This window comes from Notolabrus celidotus, chromosome 5, assembly GCF_009762535.1.
Source record: "Notolabrus celidotus isolate fNotCel1 chromosome 5, fNotCel1.pri, whole genome shotgun sequence".
Lineage (NCBI taxonomy): Eukaryota > Metazoa > Chordata > Actinopteri > Labriformes > Labridae > Notolabrus > Notolabrus celidotus.
In genome coordinates this window covers 39,254,218-39,272,009 of record NC_048276.1, presented here as the reverse complement: position 1 = coordinate 39,272,009, position 17,792 = coordinate 39,254,218, and the positions used below count along the sequence as shown (strand labels likewise).

Below are 17,792 nucleotides of genomic sequence, written 5' to 3'. Positions count from 1 at the left end.
TCCCTTTTAATTCATTATCCATTATTTTATTTTAATGTCAGAAAGTATTTTTACTAGATTTGTTTTCAGGTGACACAACAAACAACACTTCACATCTATTGCACAGTATATGCTGTATGTTTTGTTTCTCTTCGTTGTTTCAAAGTTCAATGCTGCTGAAATTTTACAATACAGAAGAGTCAAAATGTCAAGGTATCCTTGTAAATGTTAAACATTTCCAGTGCAAAGGCAACATCCTGTTAGTATCTCAGATTAGTTCTTTGTTATTTTAAAACAGAAAAGGAAACACAGCACCTTCAAAAATGTAAACTTTAGAATCAGAAATAAAAGGCAGGGAGCAAAGCAGTGAGCCTGAAGGAAGAGAGACTGTGACTGGCTGAACATTCAGGCAGAAACAGTCTTGTGAAGATAATGACATCTTAAAATCACACTAACTTTTCTCTTCCTGGGTTCATTATCTTAATCAGCAGGAGGTTAACGGCATTCATTCCATCAATTATCATCCACTGATTCAAACAGCTGCTGTAATCTGAGTCAGCCACAACAACAACAAAAAGAGCCTAATGAAGAGTGAGACAAACACTGCTGACTGATTCATCTCACACTAATCAACCTGGATTAAACTGAACATGACTGAGCAGAGTAAAACTGGATTAAATCATTTAACTTTAATCCAACAGATTAATCATTACAAGAAGTAAAAGTAAGAGCGTTTATTATTTTTAAAGATTATTAATAAATAATAATGTAATAATGCTGAACAAAGACAGAACTGAGCTTTGAGGTTATACTTGGAGAATGTGTGTGACACTACATCATGTCTTGTTTACTTATCAGTATTATGAGACTCATATTAGCAGATGTGGGTAAATGCATGCAGTGCCATTAGCATCAGGAGAAATCAAACTGAGCTGAAACAAAAAGTGGAAGAAGTAAATTTCCCTGGTTTTTTTCTCCACAGATCACACTTTGTTCTTTATCACTCAGTTTAACGGTGACATACAGACTTTAAATGAGTCTCCAGAGAGAAAGAACAAATTAGATTTAGGGCTGTTGTTAAACAGGAGTTACGGCAGAGTAAATATCAGAGGGCACTGCTGAGATGATGATGCTCCAAACCAAACACAGAACTCGAAATGTGTGTGTGTGTGTGTGTGTGTGTGTTTTTCCAAAGGAGTCAAAATCAAGCTAAAGCAGTAATTACTGATTAAAATGTAGGAGCAGGGGACTTATGACACCACTTGCATCATTCTTGAGTCATTCGTTTTCTCCTGCATGCCTCTGCTTTTCATGTTTTTCAAAGTCCAATCTGTTTTTATAGGCGTCTGATCTTGGAAGTTTAAAGAACATTCAAAAAGATTCCAGCTTTTACACAGCTTAGGCAAATTTACTTCCTTGTTTCAGTTCAACAGAAAATAAAGGTGTTAAAAAAAGAAGCATTTTTTGTTTGTGCAAAGCAGGACTAAAGCATAGGGAGCTAACAGAGGAGCAGCAGACGAGCAGTAAATCGGGGGAAGCTCAGTTTGTTATGGAGCACTGGGTGACTTGAAATAAGGGTTTGTGATTATAGCAGACCAGCTCAGAAATGCAGCGTGATGACACTTTATCTTTATGAAACTACTTAATATTCTCTGAGAGACACAATCAGCTCCACCTCAGATATGACATCATGTTTAACTGATTTCACTCCCTGAACTATGGGGCGTCGTTTGTAAAGTTGTGCACGTCATAAAAATGTAGAGTGAATTTTTAAAAGTCACTTTTATAATTTAAATTCATATTTAATATTTAGATTTAAATTTAAAATTTAGATTTAACATTGATTTGAACTTAATATATTTGTCACAACAAAATTAAATGTGAGGAAGATCACAAATATATCTCTTAATATGATAAAAAAAAGAAGTGACTTTTAAAAATTCCCTCTACATTGATGTTTTGGAGTTAATGAGGAGAAATGTTGCTGTTATTTTTGGTGTGCACAACTTTACAAACGGCGCCCCATACTGAACTGCTCCATGATGCCACAGTTAGTCATAGGATGTTAGAGAAGCAGGTTTATTGAGCTGACTGCAGTCCGTGGAGTGTTTTAATAAATAAAACTATTCAGCTGATTTTTTAAAACAGTTCTCTGAGCAATGATCTGATAACTCTGGTTGCTCATGAATAAATAAAGATATTTCTTTCCAAAACAGAATCAGGATCCTCTCCAACTGAAGCAGACAAAACTTAGTCTAATTTCTTTGACTCCTAAAATATTAAACACTGGTCTCTCTTGGCATTAGAGAACAAGAAAGTCCTTTCACAGCCAGTTTCACCAGATGTTACAGAATATTTGTTGGTCTTATTTTACTTTACTTCATGAAAACTTCACTCAGCTCTGTCTGAGCTGGTGTTGGTTTCTACAGAGAGAGAACTGACCTTCTGACCCAGGAAGAGGCTCTTGGTGGAGAGCACAGTGAAGCTGTCACCTGGAGATCCCTCTGTGGTGCTGTCTGCAGACGCCGCCTTGCTCACCTCGCCCTGCTTCTGTGGAGGACACAGAATAGATGTTGACACCATGTCAAGCTGTATTTTGTAGTGATAAGATCAGTCCAGATCAGCTCCTGTAACAGCACTGAAGCTGATACAAGGATGAGGAATGACGGCACTGATGTTTTGATTAACAGACACTTTTGATGTTGAGAGTGAACGAGGGATGTTTTACAAATCTGAATGTCTTCAAAACAGTTTCTTCAAATTTCTTTAAACATGGAGCGTTTACAAATAAGAAATCATCCCAAAAATGTGAGTGTGAAGTGGATTAACAGCTGCACTTACAGTTGAAACCACAAGTTTACATACACTGTATAACACTGTTAGGATTACCAAAATTATTTCTATTTGCTAAATGTCAGAATAATGAGAGAGAGAGTTTATTAGAGATTTCAGTATTACTTTCTTCAAAGTCAAAAGTTGACATACATTTCCCTAGTATTTGGTTGCATTGCCTTTAAACTGTATGACTTGGGTCAAATGTTTTGGGTAACCTTCCACAAGTCTCTCACAATAGTTTTCTGGAGTTTTGTCCTGCTCCTTCTGACAGAACTGGTCTAACTGAATCAGGTCTGTAGGCCGTCTTGCTCGCACACACCTTTCCAGATCTGCCCACAAAGTTTCTCTGGGATTGAGATCAGGGCTTTGTGATGTCCACTCCAAAACATTGACTTTGTTGTCCTTAAGTCACTTTGTTACTGATTTGGCAGCATGCTTAGGGTCATTGTCCATTTGGAAGACCCATTTGCGCCCAAGCTTTAACTTCCTGGCTGATGTCTTCAGATGTCGCTTCAATATTTCCACATAATGTTCTTTCTTCATGATGCTATCTATTTTGTAAAGAGCACCAGTCCCTCCTGCAGCAAAACACCCCCACAACATGATGCTGCCACCCCCATACTTCACAGTTGGGATGGTGTTTGCAAGCTTCCCCCTTTTTCCTCCAAATGTAACAATGGTCATTATGGCCAACAGTTACATTTTTGTTCCATCAGACCACAGGACATGTCTCCAAAAATGAAGGTCTTTGTCCCTGTGTGCATTTCAAACTGTAATCTGGCCTTTTTATGAGGCTTTTTGAGTAATGGCTTCCTCCTTGCTGAGTTGACTTTCAGCCGATGTTGGTGCAGGACTTGTTTTGACTGTGGACAATGACACTTTCTCACCAGCTTCAGCCAGCATCTCCACAAGGTCTTCTGCTTTTTTTCTGGGGTTGATAAAAACATTTCACACCAATAAACGTTCATCTCTGGGACACAGAAGCCGTGTCCTTCCTGAGCGATATGATCCCATGGTGTTTATACTTGCATATGATTGTTTGCACAGGTGAACATGGCCTTCAGGTGTCTGGAAATTGTACCCAAGGATGAACCAGAGTTGTGGAGGTCGACAATTCTCTTCCTGATATCTTGGCTGATTTATTTTGATTTTTCCCATGATGTGTCACAGGGAAGCAGTGTGTTTGAGTTGTGCCTTTAAAATACATCCACAGGTATGCCTCCAGTTAACTCAATTGTTGTCAATAAACCTATCAAAAGCTTCCAAAGCCATGACATCATCATCTGGGCTTTCCCAAATTGTTTAAAGGCACAGTAATCATAGTGTATGTAAACTTTTGACTTTGAAGAAAGTAATGCTAAAATCTGTAATAAATCATCTCTCTCATTATTCTGACATTTAGCAAAAATAAATAATTGTGGTGATTCTAACTGACCTAAAACAAGAAAAGCTTTGATTTGATGTCAGTGAGAAAAAAATATTGTGTCTTTTTATACAGTATATGTAAACTTCTGGTTTCAACTGTATATGTGTTTGTGCTTTTCTTCAGCCAAACAAACACTAAATAAAACCTGTTAGCTGATTAAAACTGATCTTTTAAAGCAGACTTATTTAGTCTTGGTCACATTTGCGGTGAGGTGAGTGAGCTGTGAACACGAGGTTCTACCTTAGCCTTCCCTCCTGCCTTCCTCCCGCTCGTCTTCTTGGCCGTAGACTTCTTGACCGGTTTGGGTTTCTTCTCAGGTGCTGGTGAGACAGGTGCCTCCAGTTTTCCCTTTGCTCCTCTCTTCTTAGCCAGCAGCTCTGGATGGATGTTGGGTAGGACTCCTCCTGCTGCGATGGTCACTCCTTTCAGCAGCTGAGATAGCGATGACAAAGAATTCAGATTTTCAAACACAGACATTCATATTTTATACGTAGCTTAGTTAGTGTGCAGCAGAACTAAAACCTAAAGATACATGTGAAATAATAATAATATAATAACTTTTAATACATGCAACTTTCTTTATCTTCTCAGAAACTTAAAACCACCTGGTTCAACTCCTCATCGTTTGCGATGGCCAGCAGGATGTGTCGAGGCGTGACGCGACCCTTCTTGTTGTCTCTGGCGGCATTTCCTGCCAGCTCCAAGATTTCTGCTGCATGGGAGAAAATTAAAAAACACAATCAGAGCAGCTCATTGATAAACATTAGAAAAACCAGTTCATGCGTGCTTGGGTAGACTAAGTTCACAACAGAGGTATAAACTGTGTTACTTTTATTCTAAATGACTAGCATCAGGTCAAATACATCAATTCATAGTTTTCGTGATGTGACGTCTCACACTTATGGACGCCCCCCCCCCTGGAGGGCAAAAAGAGGCTTCTTACTGCTACGGGCTACGGGAAATGATGCCAGACAGTTGTTTTCAGTTATATGACGAGGAGACACCCGGGTTCTGCTTCTTACAGGGATATTTTATTGTTTTTGAAGTGGGGTTGTATGAGTTTTATGTCACTGATAGTCACACTGTGATCTGCTGGTATATCTTAATTCCCAAAGGTCTGAGGGACTGTTGTTAAGTGAGCTAATGCTCACAGTTTACACACTTGAACCACCAGGTAACTCTGGATCTCTCCTGCTCTCCAGTTTAGCTCTGAGTTTCTCCTCTTTTTCCTCCGGTGCATTGAATCTCCTTTTCCTCTGTAAACTCCAGCTCATAAAGGTGTCCACGTGTCCGCAGTAAACGGCATGACATCAGCACAGTCAGAATCACTCATTATTTAGTTTAGTTGTATTTTTGTCTCTTTGAAGCTGCAGACCTGAACAGCTGAGCAGTGCGCTGCAGGCGGAGGAGCATGCTTGTGTTGGATCCGCAAATAATACAAAAACAAACAGGCTTTCTGATGTCAGAGCGTATACCTAAACCGAGAGGAGTGCTCGGGTCAAAGTCTTTCAAAATGAGCTGAATTATGTCTACATCAGGACTCAGAGACCACGTGCGCCTCACAGAATAACTTCATATTATTCTTATTAATGCTGAGAGGCAGGAGGGTCCCTGTGTAAGTGTAGCTTTAAAGTGTGGCAGCTTCATGGAATAAATTCCCCACTTAGAGCAGCCTTTGGTTTCACCACTTCTTTCAAAGACTCCATGCAAACATTTTGCACATATTACAAGTTTACTTCTTTGAGTCGAGATGATTTTATCTGATGTTTTTGAATTCTTGAAATTAAAATCATCGAATAATTGACCAACTGATCATCTTTTTTAGAGCCTTGCTTGAGAAGTGCTCAAGCATCAGTAGCAGCAGTTAATTCATAACAGCACAGGACATAAAGACACATGTGCATAGGTATCTAATTTTCTGCAGACCAGCAAAATGAACTAGGAAGCTACATTTAATCACTTGGTGGGATAGTGGGGGTCACAAGTCTTTGGCACGTACATTTTGGGAGTTGCCGGCAGAAAAGTTTGGGAACCCCTGCTTTCAAACACCCATTATATACAGACAAGTCGCCCTCTGTATTCAACATTTTTAATATATCAACAAAATGAATCTCACCAGTAAGGTACTCCAGGACAGCAGCCAAATAGACCGGTGCGCCCACCCCAATGCGGTATTTGGGCAGGCCCCTCTTGATGTAGCGAAGCATGCGCCCAACAGGGAAGATGACCCCGGCCTTGGTGGACCGGGACGTCTTGGTCATCTTCTTCTTTCCTCCTCGGCTGGACATGATGCTGAAACAGTTACCAGTGTCTCTCTCTGCAGGGACACATCAACACAGGTTATTAACAGATCTGAATCCCTGATATTGATCAATGAAGGCATGACACCAGACTCCAACAATGTCTGCTGACAGCTGATTAAAGCATATTGAGATAACGTTTGTTGTGATTTGGCACTATACAAATACAGATTGATTGATTGATTGATTGATTGATTGATTGATTGATTGATTGATTGATGGATTGATTGATTGATTGAAAAAAGGCTGCTATCTGTTTTCTTCACATTTCTACTACAAACTAGAAACTGTCTATTCAACATCAGATTTGAATGATTTATATGAAGGTGGCACCTTTTGATCTTTTACAAACACTTTTTACATCCTTGATGGTTCAAATTGTACAATCAAACAAATGAATATCATTGATCGTCCATTAACACTTCCATGATGATCTCCAGCAGTTTTTACTCTTCAAAGGTGAATTTCTAAGTTTTTAAGGATCCTTCTGAGGACAGCAGGAGGACACTGATCATCACTATGCTTCTAACACATATTTAATAATTAAATATGGCAGTAGCATCATGACGTGGTAATTTATTGGATGTAAATGTGCATAAGATTATGATCTAAAGGTTGAATTAAGTACCAAACAACGACTCTCCGACTCAAATCACTGTCTAATGTTCTGACAGGTGAAAATGAATATGACTGAAGCGATGTTTTTACAGGACCAGATGTCGACACCAATTAGCTCTGTGTTACTGAATCAATTAGCAGCACCAGAGGCCAGGCTGAATCTGCTCTAAAGCACACACATTAGGATCAATGGGGACCCAGAACGGTACCGACACACAGTCCGGAGAGCTGTGTCCCCGGTGTGTGTCCGCTGTCAGGTGAACCGAAAGGAAGGTGTGTTTCACGGCACACCGGGAAGCTCTTCCTGCTGGACACCGACACACAGGCAGCGATTTCCGCATGCCAACAGCCGCCTCACACCGGCTCATTTAATAAACACACACACTCAGGAACTACACACACATTCAGGAACTACACACACTGCTAATACCGAGCTGTCAACCGACCGACCGACGGTTCCCGGTGAGGTCAGCGAGTTTTCGGTGGGAATAACCCCGGCAGAGCTCCGGCAGCTGCCCGCTCCTCCCTCCCTCCCTCCCCGCCTGTCAGCTCCGGCAGCTCGGTCTCTCTCTCGGCCTGTCAGCCCCGGCAGCTCGGTCTCTCTCTCGGCCTCCACAAAACCACCGAACAGAAACGTTACCGGCCCCGTGAAAACCCAGGAAACCCGCCCAGCTGTCAGGAAGACACCCTGGTCGACCTGTCAAGGCGGTGTGCAAACCCCGAGGACTACTTACAAAACAGGGCAGAGCGGAAAATGTCTCCCGTTCTCCGGTAACAAGCCTGGGCAGAGTCCTCTGCTCCCACAATCCACAGCGAGCACAGATACCGGAGCGAGTCAGCCCGCCGAGCGATGCTGGAGAGCAGAGCTGCTGCAAGAGCTGCTGCTGCTGCTGCTGCTGCTGGGCTTTAACCCTTCACACCTCCACCCTGTCCACTACAACACTGCTGACCGCTCACTGAACAGATCAATTACTCACATTCAACTCAATATACATGTCTACAGGGGCGGCACTGATCCCGGGCACCTTCTCTTTATTCCTTTCTTTCTTTTAGTTTAGTTCAACTATCCTGCTCCAAAGCCTTTTAGAGTCTGCATGTTTGATGAGCCTATTTCTGATTTTTTAGTCAGAATTGAAGGACATTAAATGTCCAGTTGAGTTTGACACCACTAATTGATTTTTGAGGGATTTTAAGCAGTAATCATAGTATGCAGTGTATCTTACAGTTTTGGCAACAGAAATTGGCAGTTACTCAAACATTTGCACGAGCAGTCTGCAACTACAAGTGATGAAAATGTTCCAGGTGGTACCAGGTAGGCCTATATGACCATTGAACTTACCACTGATATATATTTGGTGTACTGACTGGAGCAAACAGACACAAACAGTCATGTGCTCAGATTTTCTGTAACTAACATTTTTGTCTGAGCACAATCCAAAACTAACCTTGTGATATAGTTTTGGACATAAATATCAATGTATGCACAGCTTCCTTAAATAAGCTTTAAGACATGCATTTAATGCTGACCACTTTGTTTTTTATTGTGTTCACCCTTGGTTTAGCACTTCATCAGCAACCTCCGGCCACGAGGATTGAAGCCAATGTGGAAGTGTTAAAAACTGCAGTTCATCGATTGTCCACTTGAGGCTGGCTCTGGAAGTACCAGAAACCACTTACACACCCATTCAAAGAAGACGATCTTTACAGCAGAAATAGACATGTTTACAGTCTGGTTCAAAAGACGAGTGTAGTCTGGATAGCTCATTTCTCTATCGGCACACACTGTACGGGGGATGAATTTTTTTCATAACGCAGCAGTTTCGAAATACAAAGATTACAAGTTTGCCCAAATAAGGGCATGGCTAACTTGATTGACAGGCGGGAACACTGTAGCTGTTGGCTGAAAGGCTCAAAGGCCCGCCTCTTTACATCACACTAGCTCGACAGCAGTTAAGTTGACTTCAGCATTTCCAATATGGCTGTCACTGATGATCAGCTTCAAAACGGCGCTTCAGGATCAGATGGGTGGTGTCACGGATACTACGCCCATTATTTCTACAGTCTATGGTTAGCATGCTAAGATTTGCTGTTCAATGGCAGCACTCAAGCAGTTAAAGAGGATGTAATTAGTGTTGCTAGTTGTTAGCTATCCAAATGAACAACATTTCTCCTGAGGATGAACCTATGGGATGAACATGAGAAGAAGACAGAAAGTAATTTGAATTCATGAGCATCAGGACATTGGCACAAAGTCTCTCTCGTCCTGAGTTTACTGACCCCAGAGGAAATTTCAGCTAAAGTCAAAAATAGCACCAGAAGGATTTTTCAGGAGATCCCCAAAGTCATTAGAGTACATTTCCCAGAATGAATGCAGTACAACATTTCTCTGAAGTTGAATTTTGGAACAATTGTAAAATTGTTAAAATGCTTTGAACTTGAGCTTTTATATAATAAGTTAATGTCACAAGAATGTGAGAAATCAGATAGTACTGTGGGAGAAAGGACAAGGACCTTTAAATGATAGATTAATGGACCTCAAGGCAGGCCAAGACATGTTGGGACTTGTCTGGACAGAGCACAGGTTATATTTCAGTGCTGCACTGAACACATTCAATTAATGGAGCTGCTTGATAGTGTGAAATAGTGTGACTGTTTCAGAAGAAGTGTTTCTTTGTTTTTTGTTTTTTGAACAATAAACTAAGTGTGTGGTTGTAATGCATTGAATATAAGGAAAGTATTGTCCACACTATGAAGTCTTAAGTTCTCTTTAAAGTAAACAGACTGAAATCACAGCTTTTCTCATACTTTGTTGACTTTACACATCATCCACAGAGCTATCAGACAAAAACGGATTATACAAATGCATTCAAATGAGATAGAGCTGATCTATCTTTCTAACATGCATAAACTAAATCTGAGTAACACTTAGTGGTGGAACTGCATGATATATCGTTTCTCCTAGTTTTTATCTGCTCTCTCCTGCTGCTTTGATCTTTTTTACTGAACCGCAATGTTTTTAACAAACAACTCTTTTATTCTTGAACTTGTTCTTATTGTCTGTTTTTAACCTTGTTTGTACCTTTGCTGTTTTTATGATGCGTTTTGTAGCACTTTGGGATTTGCTCTGAGTGTCAAGTGCATTATGAATTAATTGCATTATCATTATTATTATCAATAATATAAATGATATTATATACTGTACAATACACTGTGCAATATCCCTGCCACTTTAACATCCTGTATATATCACCTTCATTCCCAGTGCTTTTGTACATATAGCAAACTCTAACTATTCTGTGCTTCTGTGTATACTTATTATTAATAATCCAATTTATATTATTGTGTTCGTATTTATATCTTATTTAATTACATCTTTCTATTAATATTTTGATTGTTTTATTCAGTCTGTGAAGCATTCTGTAACAACTGAATTTCCCCTCCAAATAAATAAAGTATTTCTGATTCTGATTCTGATTCTTTGATTATTATTATTATTATTATTATTATTATTATTATTATTATTATTATTATTATTATTAACCATGACAATATGCTCAGGTGTAATGGTTACATTGCAGGTTGGTGATGTCAATTAAATAAACTGTAACACACCGTGGACCTACTTTTCTGATGGCTAATGCTGTGGCTGCTGTGCTGGCTGCTGATCAAGGAGCAGACAGAGTCTAGTTTTACATCAGCAGTGCATACAGGTGTTGTGAGAATCAACAGGTAAGAGGGTTCAATGAGCTTTTGTTTCACAATGCAAGCTTGTTGTAAATACCATGCAGCCCAAGAGGACAAACAATGTGTTTACCTTAACATGGACAAGCTATCAACACAGTGTAAAAATGATGCAAATGTACTTAATAAACAAACATAAAGGATTATCAAACCTGTGTGCATGACAGAGTTTGGCAATCAGGCAAAAGCTTTCTAATACAGAAACCTCTTCAACCAAATACAGCCAGGGAGCTTTATAATGAGCTCAGTTACTTGAGAGCAGCAGATAAGATATCACAGATCAGACAGACAAAACAGTTGGTGCATACAAGTACAACAACTGGTATGTTACTTAAGCCAACCTTTCACCTGGAGTCCACAGGAGTCTGATCATAAACACCCACTTCTCCTAACTGAAGGGGAACTCACTGAACATATGAGAGCTTCAATGTGTGACATTGAATTGTGCTCTGTACTCAACTCAACTCAACTTTATTTATATATCAACTTTCATACATGTAAACATGCAGCCCAAAGTGATGGTAAAAACAACAGCAATGGTACAATTCTAAAAGGCATGATTATAAATAAAATACTTACAAATAAAATAAAATCAAGACAGTAAAATTAATAAAATAAGTAAGAGTGGAAAGAAAAGTTTAAAATAAGGGAGCGTTAACAAGATCAGATGAATATAATAAATAAAAAGATAAATAAATAAATAAGATAAATAAATGTTAAAGCAATGATTATAATAATAATAATAATAATAATAATAATAATAATAATAATAATAATAATAATAATAATAATAATAAAGTCCAGGGCTAAAATACAATATTCCAAATAAAAAGCTGAGTCTTAAGTTTACTTTTAAAAACACCCAGATAGCTCGCCGTTTTGATGTCCAGAGGCAGAGAGTTCAGAGTTCAGGGGCATAAAAACGGAAAGCTCTCTCTCTTTGTGTGAGACACACGAGGAACATTTAAAAAGGAAGCATTCGAGGACCTCAGTGATCGAGCTGGAACATAAAATGACAGGAGATCTGTGATGTATGGAGGAGCTTTAAAAAGAAGTAAAATAACTGTAAAATCAATTCTTAAAGAAACAGGGAGCCAGTGCAGAGTTTTAAAAAGAGAAGTGATGTGATCTGATTTATTTTTTCCTGTTACAGCAGCGTTTTGAACAACCTGCAGTTTTCTGAGATTTTTAGAGCAATGTGGATTGGAAACAATCAGCCATGTCTAATTAAATGGGGTTGGATCGCAGTTGGTACGATCCGAACCAACACACTCCCATAAGAGAAACGTCCACAGGTAGAGCCGTGTTCAGCACAGTGCTGTGTGATGGGGGTCATTGTTTTGCTTTATCTTTTTAAAGGGGGCAAAGATTAAAGCAATCGATGGTCCCTGGTTTGTTCTCAGCCATGAAGTCAAAATAGCAGCTGCCTCTCAGATCTGAAGGCATGTGGGATTGGATTTAATCAAACTGCTGTAATTGTGATTGATTGTGTCTGCGCCTGGGGAAACCTTAGTCAGACCTGTACCTGGCCCTGCTGATTCCTTTAGCACCTTTAAACTGCATTGCTTTTCCCATGTGGTGACTGGAGGGAGCCTAGAGGAAGACTTACTGCCACCTACTGTGCTGGAGTGAAAACCAGAGTTATTTGTCTGTTGATAAAATTGTATACACCAATTAATCTGAAAATATACGCCGTTTATCTGCTAAGTATTTAAATAAACATGCTCCCTGACCCATAGCGGTACTTCCTGACTCTTGAGTACTCTCTTTCTGCAAAGTTTTTATGGCATGGGTATAAACACTCAGCTCTACCCACTCCTTTGTTTGCAAAGAGTCACAAGATAGGTGTTTGATAGGCCCAGGAGTTATAACATCTACAATGTCTACTGTAATTCAATGAAATATGATGTATGATTGTGAGCCAGCATGCACAAACCCAGAACAACAAACACTAGAAGCAGCTAAATGCAGTTACACCAGGGCTTACGCCACCTTGAGATGTCAACGTGTCCTTAGTGAAAAGGTCTTCAGTGAGCAGACCTGTTCACAATCCACTACAGTATGTGTTCTACTGTCTGGGAGATAATCTTTAGCATGACATAGAAGAGACACAGTAGTGTTCTTTTCACAAGTATGATTATGAAGATGATGGCAAACAACTACAAACTTCATTTCTTCAACTGTCATGCAATGCCACACATTTAATCAATCAAAAGCTGTATTTCATAACCCTTAGGTTCAGCTCTGAGCTGTATCCTAAAAGAAACCCTGGCACACATAATGTTATACTTGAAGTTAACTCACTGGTTGTAGAGAAACGAGGATGAAGTGCATTGCTTATTAAAGCATTATATAATACTTTAGTTGGCAGATACACATAGACAGAACAGGTTCTGCAGCACAAAGTCAATGTGTAGACACAATGAGAACAGTGTGTAGAAGAGCATGTACTGTATTTGTATACACCCATGTTTTCATAATGAGTAAACTGCTACAAACAGGTAGAAAAAGAAGCACTCTGATATGAGACATTGAGTCCTGCAATGGATTAAATACCCCAGCAGTCAGTAAAGTTTGAGTAGTGTTAAAACTAATCTAAGAAATTACAAATAAACCAACTTCACACAAATGTAAGCTAACTTTAGTTCTGACACTCCACACACAAACATCCAAATGACAAAATAGGTCATGAGTCTTTGCAGCCCTCAGGGTGTCACTGAAGAGAACAGCATGTGACAGATGTTTGTCAAAGCCCAAAACTTAGTGATGCAATGTCACCAGCCTGACACCAGAGGTCAGACCTGAGCTGTGCACTGGAACAAAAGGCTTTTTGCATTAAAGCCACACACACAATCAACTCTTTCATTGCAGACTTGAGCTGTTGTGAAGACTTCCATAGGTACACTTCTTACAGTATTTCTCAATTGCTAAAACACATTTGTTGACGTCCACCACAATTTTCTCAACACTATAAGCACAAAACCCAATTTTCAAACTACATTCACCAAACCTCTGACTCTTCCTGCAAAACCAAACAATGTTGTCAGATCATACCCTGAGTCAATCAAAATTAAAACAATACTGAGCAGTCATTACACACTACATCAAAACACTGAAAACACAATGCTAAGGACATGAAGCTGGAGAAATCATGTTTATTGTTCACAGTAGGATACATGAATGTACAGTGGATATCAAAAGTCTACACCCCCCTGTTAAAATGCCAGGTTTTGTGATGTAAAAAAATGAGACCAAGATAAATCATGTCAGAACTTTTTCCACCTTTAATGTGACCTATAACATGAACAATTCAACTGAAAACAATTTTTTTTTTTAGGGGGAAGAATAAAAGAAAAAATAATAAAATGTGGTTGCATAAGTGTACACACCCTCTTATACCTGGGGGTGTGGCTGTGTTCAGAATAAACAATCACATTCAAACTCATGACAAATAGTAGTCAGTATACACCTGTCATAATTTAAAGTGACTTTGATTAATCCCAATAAAGATCAGTTCTAGGAGGAGTTTCATGACATGTCCTCAGTTCATCTTACAGCAAAAGCCATGGACCACAGAGAGCTTCCAAAGCAGCAGAGGGATCTCATTGTTGAAAGGTATCAGTCAGGAGAAGGGTACAAACATGTTCCAAGGCATTAGATATACCATGGACCACAGTGAAGACCGTCACCATCAAGTGGAGAAAATATGGAACAACAGTGACATTACCAAGAACTGGACCTCCCCCCAAAACTGATGAAAAGACCAGAAGAAAACTGGTCAGGGAGGCTTCCAAGAGGCCTACAGCAACATTAAAGGAGCTGCAGGGATTTCTGACTAGTACTGTCTGTGTACTACATGTGACAAGATCTCTCCTATTCTTCATATGTTTCAGCTGTGGGTAGGGTGGCAAGACGGAAGACATTTCTTATGAAAAAAAACCTCCAAGCCCGGCAACATGTTTCAAAAACACACATGAAGTCTCCCAAAAGCATCAAATGTCTTATGGTCTGATGAAACCAAGGTTGAACTTGAAAACGGAGTGCAAAGAAAAAATCAAAAGGTGCTTCAACAAAGTATTAGTTAAAGGGTGTGTACACTTATGCAACCACATTATTTTAGTTTTTAGTTTCTATTCTTCCCCCTAAAATTTTTTTTTTTTTTCAGTGGAATTGTTCATGTTATAGGTCACATTAAACATGGAAAAAATTCTGACATGATTTATCTTGGTCTCATTTTTTTATATCACAAAACCTGGCATTTTAACAGGGGTGTAGACTTTTGAAATCCACTGTAGCTCCTGTATACAGTAAAAAAAAAAAAAAGTAAACACAAATATAAACGAGAAGAACATTACAGTGTAATCCACAAAATCAAACTGAAGTGGTTACAGTCTCTACAATCCTTCGGCCACAGCATCAGGTCTACGTGCCGGATCCAGGCTTATACTGGTTTCCTCACATCATGAGCCACAAGTGTGATCAGTTCTGAGTGGATGTGTTGAAGCTGTGACTCCTGTGCTTCAAATGTGTTGAACTTTTGATACCTGTGCTTACCTTTATGCAGCACAAGTGCATCACAGAACAACATGTGTTTTAGTGAGAGAGAATGTGTTTGAAGTTGTGTCTAACAGGTAAGAAGTGCTTATGGTTTTGCCAAAGGAGTGACTGATTGAATATAGAGGTTCAGGCCGCTTAGGAATTTGGTTCAGACAAAAGGGTTTAGTGTTTTAACAATTGAGAAATACTGTAACTTTGCACCGGCCGTTTAGTCAGCTTTAGAACAATTAAAGAGGAACCATGGCTTCACTTTTTGATATCCAGGATATTAAGCCTTCTGCAGTGTGGTCAATAATTTAAATGATTTGATTTTACAGTACACAAGAGAAAAGTTGTATTGTGCAACAAAGTCCTGTTTGTGCTGTTTTCTCTCCAATAAAACTAAATAACAGAAACAATGGAAAATAACCACAAGAGCTGCTGTAGTGTCAAGTGTGATCAAAATCTAAAATAACATTAAGTTCATCTCATTAAAGGAATGACCGAGGTAATGCAGAATTGCAAATGTAATGAACTGATTCAGTGGATTCATACTTGATGTGATCCTGTGTCTGCTTGTGAACTGTGAGGTATTAGACTTTTGGAGCCCCTTGATGGATTACAGACTTTAGAGTCCAGATCTTGATCATTTGAAGGAATAATCTGTTGTGAGAAAAACAATTAAAATAATTAACAACAGGGTGTCTGTGTTTAACATTCATCATTTGCAGACCATACTGTGGTTCTATATGCAGATACTTACAGCACATGTATAATATTAAGCTGGTATGACATAATAGCAGTACTTGCTTCTGTGCTGACATGAAACTGTCCAAAGTGGAGTATGTGGTACGTGTCTTACCATCTGTGTACGGGGTTTCCAGCTCTGGTCCTCACACCACTGTTCAAAGTCAGGCTAATTTTACATAATGATTACGGTGGACTGAACTCCTGCTCGATAATTATCAGCGGCTGTAGAGCCACATATTGCAGCCCGAGGTTATCAGGGTCAGGGAGAGTAAAATGATAGCTGTGGGGGATATCACTAATGAGGAAAGGCAGAGGACAGTGTGGACATGTAGACACTGTAGTCATCAATATAGTCATTGTGTAAAGCTGTAGTGGTGGAACAGTGCAGAAAAACATGATTACAGAAAAGCATGGTGAAGATATTTTCAACAGATCTTGGAGGAGGAGCCGCTCTGAGGATAGAAATCATCCCATTAAACGTCAGTGAGCTAACTCATTTCAAGTTTCTTTGGGGAGGACCAGACTGAAAACAAGTTAGCACAACACTTTTTGAAATATAGAAGATGATGTTTTTCCACGAGCCTGTTAATGGTGGTTAAATGTTCTCCAAGAAATACAATGTGTTGGAATAAAGGATAAGTCTGGAAACATTCTCAGATGAGTCAACGCAACAAAAAATCTGGTATTGATTCCCGTGTGTGATCACAAGGTGATATTGTTCTATATCATAAACATACATTAAGGTTCAATTTATGCAACATCCATTATCCTGATAATGAAAATTCATAATACAGCACCAAAATGTGTATGCAGCCTAAAATTGATCTTTTACTCCTGCTTGAGAAAGGTTTACTTAAAGTGCACTGTCTTACTGCTGTAGGAAACAATTTGCCTTTTTAAAGGCATTGACAGGCTGAAATCAGGCCACACTGATAGCTTTGTTCATGATCTTTGAAATAAGATAAATATTTCCAAAACTTACCTTTAAGGTTCACTAATACAGTTTTTCAGAGCTACCAGAGGGTTGATGGATTAAACCCTCAATGTTTTTGATTAATCATCTGCTACCTCCACAGCTACATTGTTGACAGTGCAAATAAGAGAGAAAATAGATCATATCATTTTGGGTTCAAAATGCACAAAAAACAAACAAACAAAACAATGACCCACACAAACAATGACTGTACCTTCAGGTCTTTATATAGTGTGAGAAACCTGGTTCCAGTGTTGTTTCGAAGATTATTCTTTTCTTATTTTAGAAGCAAACTTTATATATGGGGTTGAATCCAATTCAACTTTAGAGTTTTAAGAAATGTTCATAAGTTTAATACAACTATAGCCCAATTTAGTCTAAAAAACAGCTTGGATATCTGAGTATGTATCTCAAAATACAAGCAGGGAGGATGTTCCTGTTGTTTTCTAATCTGATTTATTCCCCAGGTGTACTTTCCCCCTCTGCATGCCATGTAACACCTCCACAGCGACCACCCTCACGCTGAGTTTCAACCTTCCCCTGAATACATGTGGACTGCAGGAAAAACAACAGCCTCACATCAGAGAGCGGTCTCCGCTACTTCCGGGTACAGGTCGAGTCAGCTGACCTCCAA

At 39.2% G+C, this 17,792-nt stretch overlaps 1 protein-coding gene across 7 annotated transcripts in view; it reads right to left on the bottom strand.

Annotated features, from left to right (window-relative positions):
- The window catches only part of LOC117812476 (core histone macro-H2A.1), a 36,233-nt gene extending 18,523 nt beyond the window's left edge, over positions 1-17,710 (bottom strand). For 2 of the 7 annotated variants that reach the window (XM_034683230.1, XM_034683233.1), the window contains exons 1-5: positions 9,670-9,727; positions 6,357-6,557; positions 4,846-4,952; positions 4,481-4,672; positions 2,422-2,529 (exon numbers count right to left, since the gene is read on the bottom strand). In XM_034683230.1, coding sequence (XP_034539121.1) covers positions 2,422-2,529; positions 4,481-4,672; positions 4,846-4,952; positions 6,357-6,557; positions 9,670-9,712 — 651 coding nt within the window. In that variant the 5' untranslated portion in view covers positions 9,713-9,727. Of the gene's footprint in view, positions 1-2,421; positions 2,530-4,480; positions 4,673-4,845; positions 4,953-6,356; positions 6,558-7,577; positions 8,097-9,669; positions 9,728-15,990; positions 16,099-17,167; positions 17,262-17,372 lie in introns of those variants that run through there. The other 5 variants (XM_034683237.1, XM_034683231.1, XM_034683235.1 and 2 more) reach the window with 5 other exon arrangements.
- Between the last annotated feature and the right edge of the window lie 82 nt (positions 17,711-17,792).